We start from the raw sequence: 17,925 nt of genomic DNA, 5'->3' as shown, positions 1-17,925 counted from the left end.
CCAGAATTCTTGCCTGGAGAATCCCAGGGACGGGGGAGCCTGGTGGGCTGCCGTGTATGGGGTCGCACAGAGTCGGACACAACTGAAGCGACTTAGCAGCAGCAGCAGCAGTTCATTGCAAGGACTGATGTTGAAGCTGAAACTCCAATACTTTGGCCACCTGATGCAAAGAGCTGACTCATTTGAAAAGACCCTGATGCTGGGAAAGATTGAGGGCAGGCAGAGAAGGGGATGACAGAGGATGAGATGGTTGGATGGCATCAGCGACTCAATGGGTGTGAGTTTGAGTAAACTCTGGGAGTTGGTGATGGACAGGGAGGCCTGGTGTGCTGCAGTCCATGGGGTCACAAAGAGTTGGACATGACTGAGCAACTAAATTGAACTGAAGACAACAAGATAAGATTCAGTAGACATACCTCTGGCTCCTTTGCCTGGACCTAGCTGTTGATACCACTCTGCTGCTTAGTATGGACTGAGACCCCAGAATGAATGAATGTTGCCACTGCATTAGGGCGAACTTTTCCTGAGGATAAAAATTCCTAGTAGTCCTTTTTAAAATACACTGTTTTTTTGTTTTGTTTTTTCTTTTAAGAGCTGTTCTAGGGCATTTTAATCTTTCCTAAATACTTCTGTATCATATTCTTTTCCTTTATTACTTTGTGAGTGTGTGAGTGAAGGTCACTCAGTCATGTCCAACTCTTTCCAACCTCATGGATTATACAGTCCATGGAATTCACCAGGCCAGAATACTGGGGTGGGTAGCCTTTCCCTTCTCCAGGGGATCTTCCCAACCCAGGGATTGAACTCAGGTCTCCCGCATTGCAGGCTGATTCTATGCCAGCTGAGCCACAAGGGAAGCACAAGAATACTGGAATAGGTAGCCTATCCCTTCTCCAGCAGATCTTCCTGGCCCAGGAATTGAACTTGGGTCTCCTGCATTGCAGGTGGATTCTTTACCAACTGAGCCATCAGGGAAGCCCTTTATGTGTAGTAATGAAGGGCTTCCCAGGTGGCGCTAGTGGTAAAGAACCCGCCAGCCGATGTAGGAGACATAAGAGCCATGGGTTCGATCCCTGGGTCGGGAGATGCACTGGAGAAGAAAATGAGAACCCACTTCAGTGTTCTTGCCTGGGGAATCCCACAGACAGAGGAGCCTGGTGGGCTGTAGTCCATAGCATTGCAAAGAGTTGGACAAAATTAGGCGAGTTAGCATGCATGCACATAGTAATTAATACCTATACTTCTTAAACCACGCATCTTCCTCAAAGATGCTTCACAAGAAAATTGTGTTCCATTACCTGGATCACAATGATAATTATAAATTAGGAATACTTCAACCAGAAAAAAATATGACTCTTGTACTTGTTTTCATTTGTAATATTTCTTCAACAGCTTGATAATTACATCGTATCCAGTGGTAAGTGGAAAATATCTATTTAAAAGCATAATGAGAAAAGAAAACTTGCATGTAATGTGTATATTCAAGCAGTTTTTTCCCCTGCCAATTATTGTTTAAATCTGCCCTCCATACTTATTATTTTAACCTTGTGAAAGTTTAGCAAAAGTAAACTGCATGAGTTCTAACAATCTGTAACACAGTTTTAAACTTAAAAAAAAAAAAAAAAACTAGAATAAGTAAATCAGAAGTAGAAAATTTACCTTAGAAATCTTTTGCCTAATGTTCAATATATAAATCATTCTCTGATGGATTACCATGCCGTTCAAAGGAACATATGCATATTTTGTGTTCAGCCATCATTACTCCATTTTTGTGTACAAATGTAGCAGCATAAACTTTTGTTTCTATAATATGCATTTGTGTTTTTTTGTATTCAAAAATTCATTACAGAAAAATTATAACACCAATTATAATTAATTATAATGTTAAATATAACATTAATTATTTCCATCATTGTATTTCGTCATTGAGGATCACAGGCTTTCTTTTTTAGTTTTATATTTTTAGTGTCAAAACTTTCATGATAAACATTCTTTCATGATAAACAGTCTCAGTTTCATCTTATGACTATATTGGTCTTTTTTTGATATGAAAGTATAATGTTTTCAAAAGCAATACATTAATAAGTACAGTCCTGACATTATAGTAATTTATTAATCTTACCCTTCTACATCATCTCAAGTAGTTGTAACAATTGTTCAATGAAGTTCAAGTGCAGGTATTTTATAGAGGAGGGGAACCAGGAGAGTAAAGACAAGATCAACAGTTAGGTCAGAAAACAAGCAGAGCGGAACATGTTCATAGAGGGAAGAAAAGTGGGTCAGTGTATTGAATTGATTTTTTTACCTCAGTAGATTGAGGAATATTTTCCATTTTCAGATGGATCACAGTGATAGATCAAGTAGTTTATATCAGGTCCTAGTTGATTAAATAAATGCAAGAAAAATGTCAGAATGCAGTGCATTGATCTGTTGTTCTTTATAATCTTAAATTGAAAACATAGTGTAGTTGCTCAGTGGTGTTCGACTCTTTGCAACCCCGTGAACTATAGCCCACCAGGCTCCTCTGTCGCTGGAATTCTCCAGGCAAGAATAACGGAGGAGGTTGCCATTCCCTTCTCCAGGGGATCTTCCTGACCCAGGGATCGAACCCGGGTCTCCCGCATTGCAGGCAGATTCTTTAATCAAGAACATGGTATTCTGCCATGTGAGAACGTCCAACGGTCTATAAAGCCTCTTTATGCGTCTGTGTCTGTGTGGAGAACTGTATAAGACTTACGGAAGCAAGAATAAGAAAGCGTGCCTGTCCCTGCAGGACTCTGTCTCTTGGGGAACACAAAGGTATCAATGTGCAACTGTTACCCTGGGCATAGAAACAAGGTTTCTGAATTCCCTCTCCCTGGTTTCAGAGGATTAGCGAGAACAAACCAGAGATATGGGCTGTTTTTTGTTTAGTTTCTATTCTTTCTACTTAATGCTATTAAGACTTAAAAGGATAGAAATGGAAATAAAACAGGCGCTACTTTTTCACAAAGTGAATTATAAATTTACAAAATTTACTACAATAGTTTGTTAAGTATGTGGAATATGATGATAAAGCGAACCCAGCTCTTAGGGTGGGAACACAACGAAACCAGATTTTCAATAGAAAGCAGAATTAAAGGCGTTTTGTCAGAGAAATGCAAACAACATGTCTTGTGGGGAAAATAGGATTGTTAAAATTTCAGTAAAAGGGAGCTTTCGTTATGTCGAGCTGGGTGTCAGATGCTGGGTGAGATGATGGAGGCCGGATCTGTAAAGGGATGGACCTGATTTCTCTGCTCTGGCCACAGTGACTGATCCCAGGTGCCTGGGGCGTAGAGAGCCCTCTGGGATGTGGGAAAGGGACACTCGGGGATGGCCCGTGGCCATGTGGAGCTCTGTGCTTAAGATCTGGGGTTAAACCCAGAGACCATGGGAAGCAATTAGATGTATTTGATGAGGGCTGTGACATATCCTATACTGTACTTCGGTATAGTTTTAGGAAGATCATTGCTGACATGCAGTGTAGCAGTGTAGATGATATGAGTTATTCAAAGTGAAGAGTAGCTGGGGAGTTTTGTTATAGCCTAGGTGGAAGATTTTAAGATTCCAAGTTGGGATTATTGTTCAGAAAGACTGAAGAAAGGGTTGATGTGTACAGGTGATGAGTACGAAATTCCATTGAGTGGGGGATGATGGAGGCCTAGTGGATTATTATTATTGTTTTTTAGCTGAAGAATAATTGCTTTACAATGTTGTCTTGGTTTCTGCTCTGCAGTGTGAATCAGCTCTGTGTATACATACATGCCTCCCTCACACCCCTCCAGGTCATCACAGAGCACTGGGCTGAGCTTCCTCTGCTAGACAGCAGCTTCCCACTAGCTCTCTGTTTTACACATGGTAGTGTATCTATGCCAGTGTTCCTCTCTCAACTCGCCCCATCTTCTCCTCATAGTGGATTATTAAACACATTATACTTGAGGCGCATGTGAAGTGTGCCTTGCGTCCTGGCCTGGGTAGATTATGATGGAATCCAACAGTTTCATATTTCTTACATTGTTACCAAACACAGCAGTGACACAGGGACACGGGATTCGCATCATACTTGGTTCGCCTTCCTGCTTATTTGGTCGCCTTATCATGAGCTGGACTCAGCTAAGAGATGTGTGCTCCTCACTGTGTGTACTCATTTGCCAAAAAAAGAAAAATGTAAATATTTACTTTTGGAGCCACAGCAAATATTTTGAAAAAGATATAGAGATGCAGACAGTAAAAATGAGTTTTTTTTCTGGTGATGAATCAAGATTTTGTTATTTAGATGAATCAAAAGATGAGGTTTACGGGGATATTGGCAAATGAAATAGGCAAAACATCATGAGTTCTACTCTGCTCCAAATAGAGTGCAGATCTTTGTTTTTTATGGTGTTTTTCATTTATTGCTAATTTGTTCACTTACCATATTGGGACCATAGACATTTCTTTTTTCCTGGCCACAGGTCTTCACTGTAGAGCGTCCTACTCTAGTCTGTAATAGTCATTTACAAAGACTGTGCAGCCGTGTTTATGTGTGTGTGGAGGGGACGGGGGGACTGCACTGATAGATTGCCATTCAGTAGTTTCTCAGCATTTTTCTTTGCTGGGCATGCTTATTCAGCACAGAAAGGTAGTAGTTTTTCCTAACAGCATGGGTTTCACTTCACCTATTAAGGTTAGTATAGTGGGCGAAGCCTCACAGATTTAGTGTGTGAATCACTGATAATTTCGTCTCCATCTTAATGTTTCCTAGTTGATCATTTACTTTCAACAGTAGATGCCTCTACTAACCTCGCAAGGACACCAGGTTAGACTTAGAGTGTTTTTATGCTTCTGAATTTTGGCAGTGGTTACAAGTCTAGTGATAGTCCCAGCTAGGAGAAAAATGTCAGTGATGGGGAGAGTGATAGATTTCAGGGCTCCTGCAGTGGATGGATGTGTGTGTGTGTGAGAGGCTGGTGATGGTGGTGGCAGTTAGAGGTAGAAGAAAAGAATGCTGATCCTTGAATGACTGGGAAAACAAGCAATATGAACTGTTTTTACCTTTGAGCTCTTTCGCTCTCAGTAATGGAGAACAACTAACGGTATTGTATAATGTCAAATATGGCATCAGAGCTCAGGCTGAAGGTCATTTTTGGTCATTTCCTTTATGGAAAGGAAGGCATCCTCCCTTACCTGAATACCCCAGGAATATTGGATCACCATGCAGTGAAGGTGGCCGTCAGTTGATAGGAATTAGTTAAATGAATCACAAGGGCTGGTCCCGGGAATGGGAGCCCATACCTTTGATTAAGATGCAGCCTGGGTATTACTTATGTATTCACATGGTCAGAAGCTCTTTCTAATATTTCACACTACCATCAGCAGAGAGCCTCTGTTGACCCAGAGAGGAACAGATGAGGCAAGGAGGGGTTGAGAGTGTGGCTGTGAGAGGTGTGTGCAGCTGGGGACTCTGCTTTGGGCTCGTGCTTAGTCACTTTAGTCGTGTTTGACTCTTTGCGACTCCATGGACTGTAGCCCGCCATGCTCCTCTTCCATGGGATTCTCCGAGCAAGAATGCTGGAGTGGGCAGCCATTCGCTTCTCCAGGGGATCTTCCCAACCCAGGGATTGAACCTGCGTCTCCTGCATTGACAGACGGATCCTTTACGCTGAGCCACCAGGGGAGCCCCGCTTTATTCTCACCTGTCATCTTTTGTCTCTAGACTCAGGTCTTTGTGTTGTTGAGTGTGGTGGAGTCTACTGCTGTTCTGTGGTGTCAGAAAGGTCCCTTCTGGCACGTTGTGAAGTGTGTTGATATAAACCCCTGGAAGCATTGAGCATCTTTAAGATCTAGAGGGGCGATCTGGTAGGGGCAGGTTGCTTTATTCTGCCCTGAGTTGAGTTCTCCTTTGTAGCAGCTTTTAATGTCCTCCCCTCACAAGACACAGCCCATCCCCCAGAAGCAGGATGCCAGTGCAGGAGTAGAGGATGGGCTTTCCACCAGCCTGACATTTTCATACTCCTGTGCATGCTGTGTGCTGAGTCCCTTCAGTCATGTCCAGCTCTTTGCAACCCCATGGACTGTAGCCCACCAGGCTCCTCTGTCCATGGGATTTTCCAGGCAAGAATACTGGAGTAGGTTGCCATGCCCTCCTGCAGGGGATCTTCCGGACCTGGGATCAAACCCACATCTCTCATGCCTCCTGCATTTGCAACTTCTTTACCACTAATGCCACCTGTAGGGATGTAGCTGCAGAGTTGGCCACATGACCTCAGGCCTTTCTCTACCTCAGTTTCCTCATCTGTTAAAAGGATGATGAAGTCAGTCAGTGTGAGCCTGGGATGGGTTACTCTGTAGAGAATATTAACAGTGGTTCCTGGAACACAGGGAGTACTCAATAAGTCAAACTTGAGGGATTTTTAGCTTGCCTCATACAAGCTATTATATATGTATGTAATAGACACCCTGAGAATGACTTAAGAAAATTAAATAATTCATTATATTTCAAGAACACATCTTCTCCATATGCTGGATAATCTTGCTGCACAGTGATTCACTCGCTAATGCCACTCTGAACAAAGCTAAATTAAAACTTGTGGCAGAAATTAATTTTTTGTATCATTTTGTCCTGGCTGAAAACTACAGAAACGAAAGGATGAATCAGGTACTTAAGTATTCCGAAGCCGAGTATAAACACAGCTGTTACAGTGCAATGGAAGGATCACTCAGAGAAATTCATGGTACAAATGTAGTATTCTCAACAGCTAAAGATGGAAATGGACTGGGTACCCACTTGCCTGAATAGTTTCCCATATCCTATATTTTTCGCACTTTGTCTTTTTCTTGCAATGGCAGGTGGATTCTTACAATGAATCCACTCAGTGGATTCCACTGAGCCACCTGGGAAGCCCCATACACCTTGTCTTTTAAAGAGTGCCAACATAGTTCCGCAGGGCAGCCTTGCTATTTGGTAAATTGGGTTTTCACCTTTGTATTATTTGCAGTCCAGAATCACAGCATTTCCTGAGGATGAAAGATTGTTGAAATTCTGGATTGGGTGCTACATTTCTCAGGTTATGAAATTCAGGGAAAGATGTAATTATTTCCGAGTTTCCTCAGGTTCCTCTGTTCGACATAATGTTCTGACATACACAGAAGGGACAGCTCCAGATATGAAATGCAAATCAGTAGGGGCTGCCCCTGCAGCCAGAGCCGGGGTTAATCATGCAAATCTAATGCAGTGCTTGGTATTTCAAGAAAGGTTTTAGTTGAAGTCTCAAGCACATATTGATTTAAAATTCCTACTTCAGAGAGCAGTGTAATTTTTTTTTTCCAGCTTCAAATTTTAAAATATAGAACAGGATTTGGAGACCCATTTAGTGACTGGACAGCCATCCATACTTAATAATCATGAGAAGTTGTGGGGGTGCAAGGGAAGGGTACCCGAAAAGGATGTGATGATTTCTAAGCATTTTACTTAATGTATTAGATCTAAACTTACTCATGTGCTCGAATAAGTCCTTTTGCTTGGAGTAAGATTGAATTGACTGGTTGTACAAGTTTACTGACTATCTGCTCTGGTCAGGGAAGATGGCTAAAACTGGCAAGGACACACAGCGAGTTTCTAACTTTGGGAATGATAAAAATTCCTTTGGAAGTGAGGCTGGGTACCAGAAGAAATGCAATTGTCTTGCTCACAAGTGCAAGCTGACACATTCTAAATAGCCTTTTCCACTGTGCACAATACAGGTCCGCTTATCTTTCCAAGAACAATAAAATTTCATGTGCTGCTGCCTGACATTAGAATTATTTTTACATATCTCCATATCGCTGACTCTCTTGTAAGTTAATCTCATCTCACATGAATTTTTCACCAGCTTCACTCTGATGTTGATAAAGGAGATGGTTCCATCAAATACATCTTGTCAGGCGAAGGGGCAAGTTCCATTTTCATTATTGATGAGAACACTGGGGATATTCATGCTACCAAGAGGCTGGATCGCGAGGAGCAAGCCTACTACACGCTTCGAGCCCAGGCGTTGGACCGGCTCACCAACAAGCCCGTGGAACCCGAGTCTGAGTTCGTCATCAAGATTCAGGACATCAACGACAACGAACCCAAATTCTTGGATGGCCCGTACACGGCAGGGGTTCCCGAAATGTCACCTGTGGGTGAGTAAGCACAAGTTGGTCTGACACTATCTGATTTGGGGAGGTTTGTGTTTAAAATTAAATCATCATAAGTACCGGAAAAAGAATCACATTAATATTTGTATAGAAATTACTATTTTGAGTGAGGGAATGTTTGAGCTGTGTTAGTAGCCAGTGTCTAAATTCTGCTTTTTGACACATTATTTTATTTGTATGGAAATTCTTCTTTTATACTGCTCAGTGTCTTCAAGAAATTACCTAGGTCTTATCATCCCTTTTCAATTTAATATTTAAAATTAAAAAATGAGAGAATCCCCTGGCAGACCAGTGGTTAGAATTCAGTGATTTCACTGACCAGACCCTGGGTTTGATCCTTGATAGGGGAACTAAGATCCCACGGGCTGTGTGGTATAGCTCACCAACCACCACCCCCCTCAAAAAAAAATTAAAATTATGCTTAAGAGGTTAAAAAAAAAAAAAAAACCTTCCAAATAAACTTAGTATCAAACCAAAAAAAAAAAAATTCCAGACACATCCTTGTGATGATTTAGTTTTCTTTCTCCCCATGTTAGGATAATAATGTGCTATTCTAAGCATGTCTCTAGGGCCAGGGTATCGGGTAGACTATCAGTGTAGCCAGGCTAACATTTAGTCTATCTCTTGTAGAGTGTGCTTCAGCCCATAAATGTCCATTCACCTGCCACCACTAATCTTTTTGTAATTTCTCCAGAAATTTAGATGCATGAGAATTTATACTCAAATGTATACTGTTTTTAATGATGGTAAGGTGATGCTCAGTGTGAGATATATAAAAGAATAATGAAGGCTGTTTTACCAAAAGGCCTTCTGACCATTGCCCCATGACTGGAAAAATAGAAAGTAGATTACCTTTAGTATATACTGTATTTCAAATACTATTAAATTCTCTTTTAAATTCCACTTGTTTAGCTATCTTTGAAATAGTTTTCAGCCAGTATGTAACTTAGATATGGATGATCTTACAAGATAATAAAAAAAAAATATGAAGCTGGAACAGAGACCCGTTGATTTATATATTTTATTTCCTATTGTTTATGGTATTGAAGGAGGAAGTTTATTTAAAATAATAATGGAACTTGTATTTTTACACCTATTTCAACTGAGGTCTTTAACTTGAAAGTTTTGTATATATGTGCTTAGTCGTGTCTGACTCTTTGAGACCCCAGGGACTGTAGCCCAGGTTCTTTCTGTCCATGGGATTTCTCAGTCAAGAATACTGGCATGGGTTGCCATTTCCTACTCAAAGGTATCTTCCTGACCCATGGATTGAACCTATGTCTCTTGTTTCTCTTGCATTGGCTGGCAGGTTCTTAACCACTGTGCTACCTGGGAAACCCTGAAAATTTTACCAATGTGATATAATACTTGACTGATTGTGATTTGTTTTATTTTATTGATTGATTGTGATTTGTTTTACTGGAAATAAAGGTCATTGCATTCATTCCAGCTTTTCATCTGTACATCTGCTCTGCAGGGAACTGAAATTGCAAAGATGTGTATTACATGTACCCTTTAGGGAAATCACAATTTAGTGACCCTGAATTTCTGTTCCTGTCAGGTGGGAGAGGGAACAGTATTTTGGGACTGTGATTCTAGCCGCTGAAGAAATAACTGAAAATGAACCAAAGGTGCTTGTGGTCAGGAAAAGTTCTGAACCACAGTGGCAGCAGCTGCCTGTAATTGTCTTCTGTGTAAACATTCTTTGACCACACAGGCTTATTCACACCCTCTCAATACCACCCACACCTTCAGAATGCTTCCTGCTGCTCTCATTTAATGACAGAAACAACAACAACTATGATGACAGCAACAATAACAAGATTTGGGAGGTTTTAGAGAAGAGAGTAGGCACACTGTCCTCCCGAGAAGTAGTAATGTTTAGAGAAACAGGAGGTTTTGAGGTGTGTGTAAGCAATTCGTGCTACAATTCTCCGGGGCATTTTTGGTATTTTTTGTGGGCTTGATAAGGCTTTCCTTTCCTAAGTAGAAGATAGCAGCGCAAATTGGATTAATGCGCGCTTTTTGTCCCAGAGGTTGAAGAACGCGCTGTAGTTTTAGTTCCAATGGTACCACTCTGATATCAAACAAGATGACTATTATACACATGTGTAAGTTATTTTAGTTATTTGATCGATTACAGCAAGCTCAGGACTTTTTAGAAAATGAGTCTCAAATGTCTTCAGGATTTATTAGACAGAGAGTTCACTGGATTAAAAATCCAAACTTGAGCTAAGCACAGTAAATGCTTATATAAAACATATCCTATGGATTTATCATGACTCTGTTTATCAAAGTGTTTACTTGTAGCCAAATAGTTATAAAGTTATAATAGCCACTAAATAGTGTGGTATATACAACACAAGTCCTCTATGTTTATTATTCAGGGCTATTTTTTTGTTGTTCATTGTATACTAACATATTATAAGATTTGAGACCCTCATAGTCCCCTAGGATTGCTTATTTGTTGCCAGAAAAGCATAAATAAGCACAAGAATGGGTGTGTGTGTCTGTATGACTATATTTGTGTGTCATAAATTATTTAATAAACACTTCAGAAAAAAAATTCCTGGTGAATTCCCTGGTGGCTCAGGTGGTAAAGCGTCTGCCTACAATGCGGGAGACCCGGGTTCAATCCCTGGGTCGGGAAGATTTCCTGGAGAAGGAAATGGCAACCCACTCCAGTATTCTTGCCTGAAAAATCCCATAGACGGTGGAACCTGGTAGGCTACAGTCCATGGGGTCACAAAGAGTCGGACACGACTGAGCAACTTCACTTTCAGAAAAAAAATACATGCAACAAAATTTACTGAGGTATAGTTTTCATTATTTTGTTGCAAGTTGTTTTCCAATGAAGTAGGAAATGGTTACTTAAGCATATCACCAGAGTAAATATTGCTGTAAAGATGGTGAATTATAGAGGAAATTGAGAATATAAAAATCATTGATTCTAACATTTTAAGATAGTCAAAATCTAGTTGTTAAAAAGATTTTTAAATATATATCATTCACCATTTGGTCCTACCAAGCAGCCACATGGCACAATCTCCTAAGTCTACCAAATAAAAAAATAAATCTTCAGAATTTAAAAAATGACACTCACAATTTTTACCCAATTTGAAAGGAAATGGAATCAGTTAGGGAAATCATAATGTGGAAAAGAGAATAGATTTATAGTAAGATCAGCATTTAATGACTTATTTAAGAAATTTTGAAAGGAAGATCTACATAGGAATAGATCTAAAACAGATGTTAGATGAAAAATGCCATGTTTTCAAGAATTTATTAGAAACCAACTTGAGCCTTGAATGAATACATAAAGAAAGGGAGTTGTCCCATGCCCATTAACTAGGACATATATGCTAAAATATCCTGTGCTTACATATTTAAACTAAGCAAATGTGGGTAGCTAATATTTTTAAGATGAGATTCCAAGTGGAAATGAAAACAACAGATCACACTAAATGCTTTCTATCTGGAACAAGTGAATGCATAGTGAAAGGAAGAAGTAATATGACATTCTATCATACAAAATGTAGAAAAGCAACCAGTGTTGTGATTTTTCAGGTTATCATCTTCTTTCTCCTTTGGGAGGGTTTAGTTTCAGTGTTAATTTCATGCTTTTGTTATAAGTCAATTAGTGAAATGAAAAAAACTACTAAGAGAGTAGCCACCTAATATCCAGTTAAATGTACCAATCAAATATTCTTTATTAACTTACTCAGTTACTGAAGTTTCCATTTCTGTTGCTGCAGCAGTAGGGTTGCCCCATGATTTGAGTGTCAAGGTGCTAGAATCTGTCATGCTGCTTTTTAGACTGTGATTGAGACTTAGAGGTTGCTCTTGTAGACCTTGATGGATGAGATGCCTAAAAGTTGAAACCCAATTCTGAGAATATATCCCTGTCTAACTTGGCATTGTCAGTCCTATTTTTTTTAACCAACATCTTTTCGTGTCCCTTAAGTATTTCTGAGGAATTACCATTTATCATCTTTTGGAATTTGTCTTAGACACAAAAACGTATCCATTTTTCACATCCCTGAGAAAAAGAAAAATGAAAACTGGAAAGCATCTTTATATCTTTACATTAATGTAGCATCTTTAGTGTTTGGTGATTTCTCTTGTTTTATGGCATTTGGGAGTTTTTAATTGATTGATGTTGGATTGTCATGTAGGGACCTCAGTGGTACAGGTGACCGCGACGGATGCCGACGACCCTACATACGGCAACAGTGCTCGAGTGGTCTACAGCATCCTTCAGGGGCAGCCATACTTCTCAGTGGAGCCCAAAACAGGTAAACATTGACATGTGACTCTCCTTGTAAAGTCATTATTTCTTTGTTGGCATAGAACTAATAGTTATTTTGATTCAATATAGTTGAAACTGATGACACTCTTATTTTTATTGTGCGTTTCTCAAAATGTGTACCATGGTAATAAACAGCATATTATTTATAGAGCCGTTAGCACCTTTTAAAAATATTTTACTACACTGATCAGAATTTCTATCAAAATTAAGCAAAATATGAGTTATTGAAAAATTTTTCGGCTGGTGTCTCTTGACTCTATAAGAAAACGTTGAATATTTACCTCTGCAATGTTTCAATTTGTTTTCTTTAATTAACTCACATAGGAATTACACACAGTAGAATTTTAAATCTTCAGCAAAATCTCCCTGCCATGGAGTAGAATATATAGTAGTTACAGCTTCTCCTTCCAGAGGCTGGTTTTCTCAGGGAAATTAGTTGAAACATAACAATTAGGATGATGATCTGCTAAATCAAAAACTAAATTAAATGACTTTTTTTCATTTTAGAAGAAAAAAAAATATGGGTTGCAAAACTGCCTGGATAGAAAATGTGGTTGTTTGGCTAGATGTTCTGTTTCACTTTGAAGATGAAATGGTTTACATTCAGTAAGGCTATAATTTGGAGCACTGTTTTCTTGGTTATAAAATAATATTTTATCTATTATACTTCTCTGGCTGTTGGTATAGGGCAGTGTGGGTGGGTGTGAGCCATTGCTTTTCTTCACCACTGAAAAAATCCAAAATTTCTCTGTATTTTAGTAATTTTATCTTTATCATGGAGAAGAATGCCTCTTCAAATAGCCAAGTTTATGATCTTGAATCACTGATGATACTTATGATCCTAAATGAATATTTTAATGCCATTCACCACCCTGTTTTCCATATTATAAAAATGGCAGTATTCATTCATTCTCAAATCACTGTGTGGCAGGGTACCTATTTTAAATGCCTTTTGAGAATGACAGCTGTAATGTGCAAAAACAGACGAATTCAAGGCCAGCTCATCATTCATTAGAATGTTCACAGAGGCTGCATTGCGTGTTTTATACCAGTGTTGTGATGAAGTTTGGAAGCTGCCTGAAGAGTCTGACAGAGGAGAAATAGTTCTGATTGAGCAAGTATTGAAGGGGAAGTAAATGAAAGTATCTGCTTTATGATCTGAATCCTGTGAATGTAAAGTTGTGCTCTGATTTAATGATAGATCTGAGAACCTCAATTCAGACACCCACCCGTTCCCTTATATATCTACTTTGCAGCCTAGAAAGACATTGACAAGCCTCTGACAATTTGCTCACAAATTATACACCTCTCGCGTTATATAACTGGTCCAAAACTAGCATGTACTAATCCCAAGGGCTAAATATTTTGTTGCTACTAGTGACTGGCTTGTGATTTTAGCTTTGCTGTAAGATAATAGGTGTCCCATAGGCCCTGTGTAGGTAAAACCTCACCTGTGGGCAGCTGGACAGTAGTCTATATCCTGGCATCACATGATTAGAACTTCAAACGTCATTTTAACTTTCAATCTCAAGGACCGTGTATTAGAGGAGATAAGCTTTCTGTTTAATTTTGTTTTGTTAGTTTTTAATTCTCTAGTCATGGTAATCATTGGGACTTCTGTTTCTCTAGTCATCAGTGCAGAGATATTAAAGGACTATAGAGAATGCATTTTTTCCAAAAAAATCTTTTTCTGACAAAAATGAATGGAAAATTTTCATACCTTACACACACGAAGAGCCACATAGAGTTTGAGGTAGTTAGTCTTCCTTAGTTGATGTATGATCCTTATCTATGTGAGAAAAAACATTATTTTCCATATCTTTAGATATCAGTGTTTTTGAGAAGCATGTAAAACTTTAGACAGGAAAAATGCTGAAAATATGCCAGATCAAGATTATGTAAAATAGGCCTAGGAAATCACTATTAAATATATCTCTGAAAGTTTAACTTTTAATTTCTTTTTTAAAAAAGGAATAATATTAGTCATATTACCCATTATTATTTATTAACCACATGTCATTAACTTAGCCTGACTAAAATTTCTGAGCATGTATTTCTTCTGTAGCTCTACTTACAGGCCAGATGACCAGAGGGTAAGTGTGTTTTCTACCTTAATTTTTCTGTCCACAAAACAAGAATGTGAATAGCTGCAAAAAACAATGTTGACAGTTCAACAAGCAAAGAGAATGGACCTAGGAACATGATGATGTAGCCTTAAAAGGACGATTCAGCTTCCCATCACCTGTCTTCATAATGGCCCCCAATTTACTGGGAGATTGAGGATTATTCTAATGTGTTTATCTGGTCCAAAACCTGCAAGCACACAGATCACATTTTTCAATGTTTCATATATGGCAGGACTGGCTACATGATGTGCTGTTTGAAATGATACTGCAGGCTTCCTGTTCTAACATTAGTAAGATTTCCAATGCCATTAGCAGAGCAGAAACCAAACACAGGGCCAGTGTGACTGCACAGAACACCAAAGCTGTAGTCCTTGGGAAGTGGTTGGAGAGTTAAATACCATTTAGGATTTCTGTGTTAAACCTGGAGGTGTGACTACATGGTGCCGGCATCATGCATTGCATGCATCCTTGGTCTGTCCTAGTTTTAGGTAAGAACTACATTCATAACAGCGGGCTTCCCTAATGGCTCAGCTGGTAAAGAATCCGCCTGCAATGCAGGAGGAGACCCCAGTTCGATTCCTGGGTTGGGAAGATCTCGCTGGAGAAGGGATAGGCTACCCACTCCAGTATTTTTGGGCTTCCCTTGTGGCTCTGCTGGTAAAGAATCCTCCCGCAATGCGGGAGACCTGGGTTCGATCCCTGGGTTGGGAAGATCTCCTGGAGAAGGGAAAGGCTACCCACTCCACTATTCTGGCCTGGAGAACGGCCTGGAGAATTCCATGAACTGTATAGTCCCTGGGGTCACAAAAAGAGTCGGACACGACTGAGTTCGGACACTACTGAGTAACTTTCACTTTCATGTTCACAGTCGTAACGAAGAGCTCCCTCCGTTTACACCCCTCGTGGGTGTTTTGTCTGTGTTGTGGCTCGCGGTGTGGAGGAGCCTCTCTGCAGTCAGGGCTTTCTGAGGATGTCCCCTCACAGCTTACAGCAGTCTTCTTCAGTTGTTTCTGCTTGATGTGATGCCAGCTCTGAAATCCTTTGGTGTTCCAGAACCTTCTGTCTTCACTACTGTTGGCTCTTCTCCGTCTTTTTATGGTTCTATTATATGCTTCCATGAGTTTGAACAAGCTCTGGGGGCTGGTGATGGACAGGGAAGCCTGGCTTGCTGCAGTGCATGGGGTCACAGAGTCCAACACGACTGAGCGACTGAACTGATAGGCTTCACTTACAGGGAGAGAAACCAAATAATACAAGTCTTAAACAGAACATTAAAAAAAAAATTTATTAGGCAGAGATTTACCTGAACATCTAATGTATATTGAAGCCACACAATGTGAAAAGCCCAGCTCCGTGTTACCAGGCTCATGTGGTTGCCTAGATTCCTGAGACTAACCCAGAGCTTGACTGAGTAGGCTGCATGCATCCGTAATTGTTTGGTTCCATAAACCAGGGCAGACTTCAGAAATGGCTCTTGTCTATTACATGTAGTACACATACAAATTCTTAAGGAAATTCCATGACAACAGAACATGCTTGAAAGAAAATTGATGGCTGGTAGGACATTAGAAAATCATCTGAAAATTTATTCTCAGACTAAAAACCAGACAGTTGTTGAAAAATAGCAGTGATAAATTTGCTTCATACATAATACATTTTGTGAACATCAATTATAAATATAAAAGTAAATGAGAAGCTCTGGGTTACTGGGTCAGATGATACATCCATAGAGAAATTATTATTCAGAAAGCCAAAAATCTGGGCCAGTCTCTTTTTCTAAAGAGATGCAGGGTATATTCTTTTCATCATAAGTGGCTTAAAATTATTGATTATTAAAACAATGCTATTATCTCTCATGAAAGCCTCATAGAACTGTAAGGCTATGACTAGACAAGACTGGCTTTTACCACTTTAGGGACACAGTATAAACAATTTTCTCTGTGAGTGTGTGTCTATATAATATTCACCAAAATGCAGATCATATCCAGTTTATGAGAATTCTTTTCCAAATGTAGACAGCTTAGACTCAAAAGTAAAAAGCTCACAAAAGCCATAGAACTAGAAATCTATTATGTTTGAACATTCTTATTTAAATTCAATTCTCACCTAGTTATTTCTCTCTTGTAAAAATAAAATGTTTAATAATTGAGGTATTTGGAAATTACCTTTGCCCCCTGCATTTCTTTGCAAACTCTGTGATGATTTTTGCTTTGGAAAAGTGTTATTTATAGGATCACTTGCAAAGAGACAATTAGAAGTGTGAAAAATAAGTGAGTAACTTTGACTACCAGACTTCTCCCCTGATAATTCTGTTTTCTTTCAAATAATACCACTGAACAAAACCATGAGAAGATAAGGCAGCTGTATTTTCTTTGCTGGTTAATTGAGATGCTATGGATCTTTCTCCATTATAATAACTGTGCAGGATGCAAACTCATTTAAACATACTGAGAAATTAAAAATAAAAACTGAATGGGTAGGAAATTGTTTTAGAATTTCATTAATATTTTATCATCTGTATGAAACTATTAATTATGTGTTTAATGTGAAACACACCCTTAAATGTCATCTTATGAAATGCACTATCAAATATTCAAGATTGTCAATGCTTAATTTATTTTAAATGTATTATAAATAAATACAGTTATGATAGGAAGAAAGAAGAAGAGAAAGAAAAAAGGTAAGAAAAAGAAGAAAAGTAAGGAAGACATAGAGAAGTAGAGATATGTAAGTCCCAGGAATCTTAGAGATTGTTAAGCTTGGTAACAGTGAGTCTTATTGAGGTCAATACTCAGTGTCTTCAATATTAGAGTTTAGGGAAGTATTGAAGAACAGACATGAAATATTCATAGAATCATTATGGTTCTCAGAAGAATATCTACATCTCAGACAGTTCTCAGTGAACCAAATGGCTATATGACTCTGCTTCTTTTGATGATCATTGTGGTGTTCTTGCCTGGAGAATCCCAGGGACGGGGAAGCCTGGTGGGCTGCCGTCTATGGGGTCACACAGAGTCCGACACAACTGAAGTGACTTAGCAGCAGCAGCAGCAGTGATGTTTTAGAGATTCTCTGTAAGCAGTGTGCAGATAACTAAAGGAGTTCAGTGAAGGAGTTAAAGAGATCTTGTATTGCTGTGGTTATAGCAGCAGTGTCCAGTGTAGTGTATTAGAATAAGTGATTGTTAAAACAGCAGTTACAATAAATGGCCTGCGTGCTAAGTAGCTTCAGTCATGTCCAACTCTTTGAGACCCCCTGGACTGTAGCCCACCAGGCTCCTCTGTCCATGGGATTTCTCCAGGAAAGAAT

General features: G+C 39.3%; 1 protein-coding gene across 19 annotated transcripts in view; it reads left to right on the top strand.

The window, feature by feature from the left end:
* Window positions 1–17,925, top strand: part of CDH7 (cadherin 7) — a 154,128-nt gene that overhangs the window by 61,089 nt on the left and 75,114 nt on the right. For 18 of the 19 annotated variants that reach the window (XM_086372234.1, XM_086372225.1, XM_086372237.1 and 15 more), the window contains 2 exons: window positions 7,872–8,166; window positions 12,357–12,476. In XM_086372234.1, coding sequence (XP_086228360.1) covers window positions 7,872–8,166; window positions 12,357–12,476 — 415 coding nt within the window. Of the gene's footprint in view, window positions 1–7,871; window positions 8,167–12,356; window positions 12,477–17,925 lie in introns of those variants that run through there. The other variant, XM_086372238.1, reaches the window with a different exon arrangement.

This window comes from Bos grunniens, chromosome 24 (genome assembly GCF_055505025.1).
Source record: "Bos grunniens cultivar Pamir isolate PY7600 chromosome 24, Bosgru_T2T1.0, whole genome shotgun sequence".
Lineage (NCBI taxonomy): Eukaryota > Metazoa > Chordata > Mammalia > Artiodactyla > Bovidae > Bos > Bos grunniens.
This window is presented reverse-complemented; position numbering and strand designations above follow the sequence as displayed.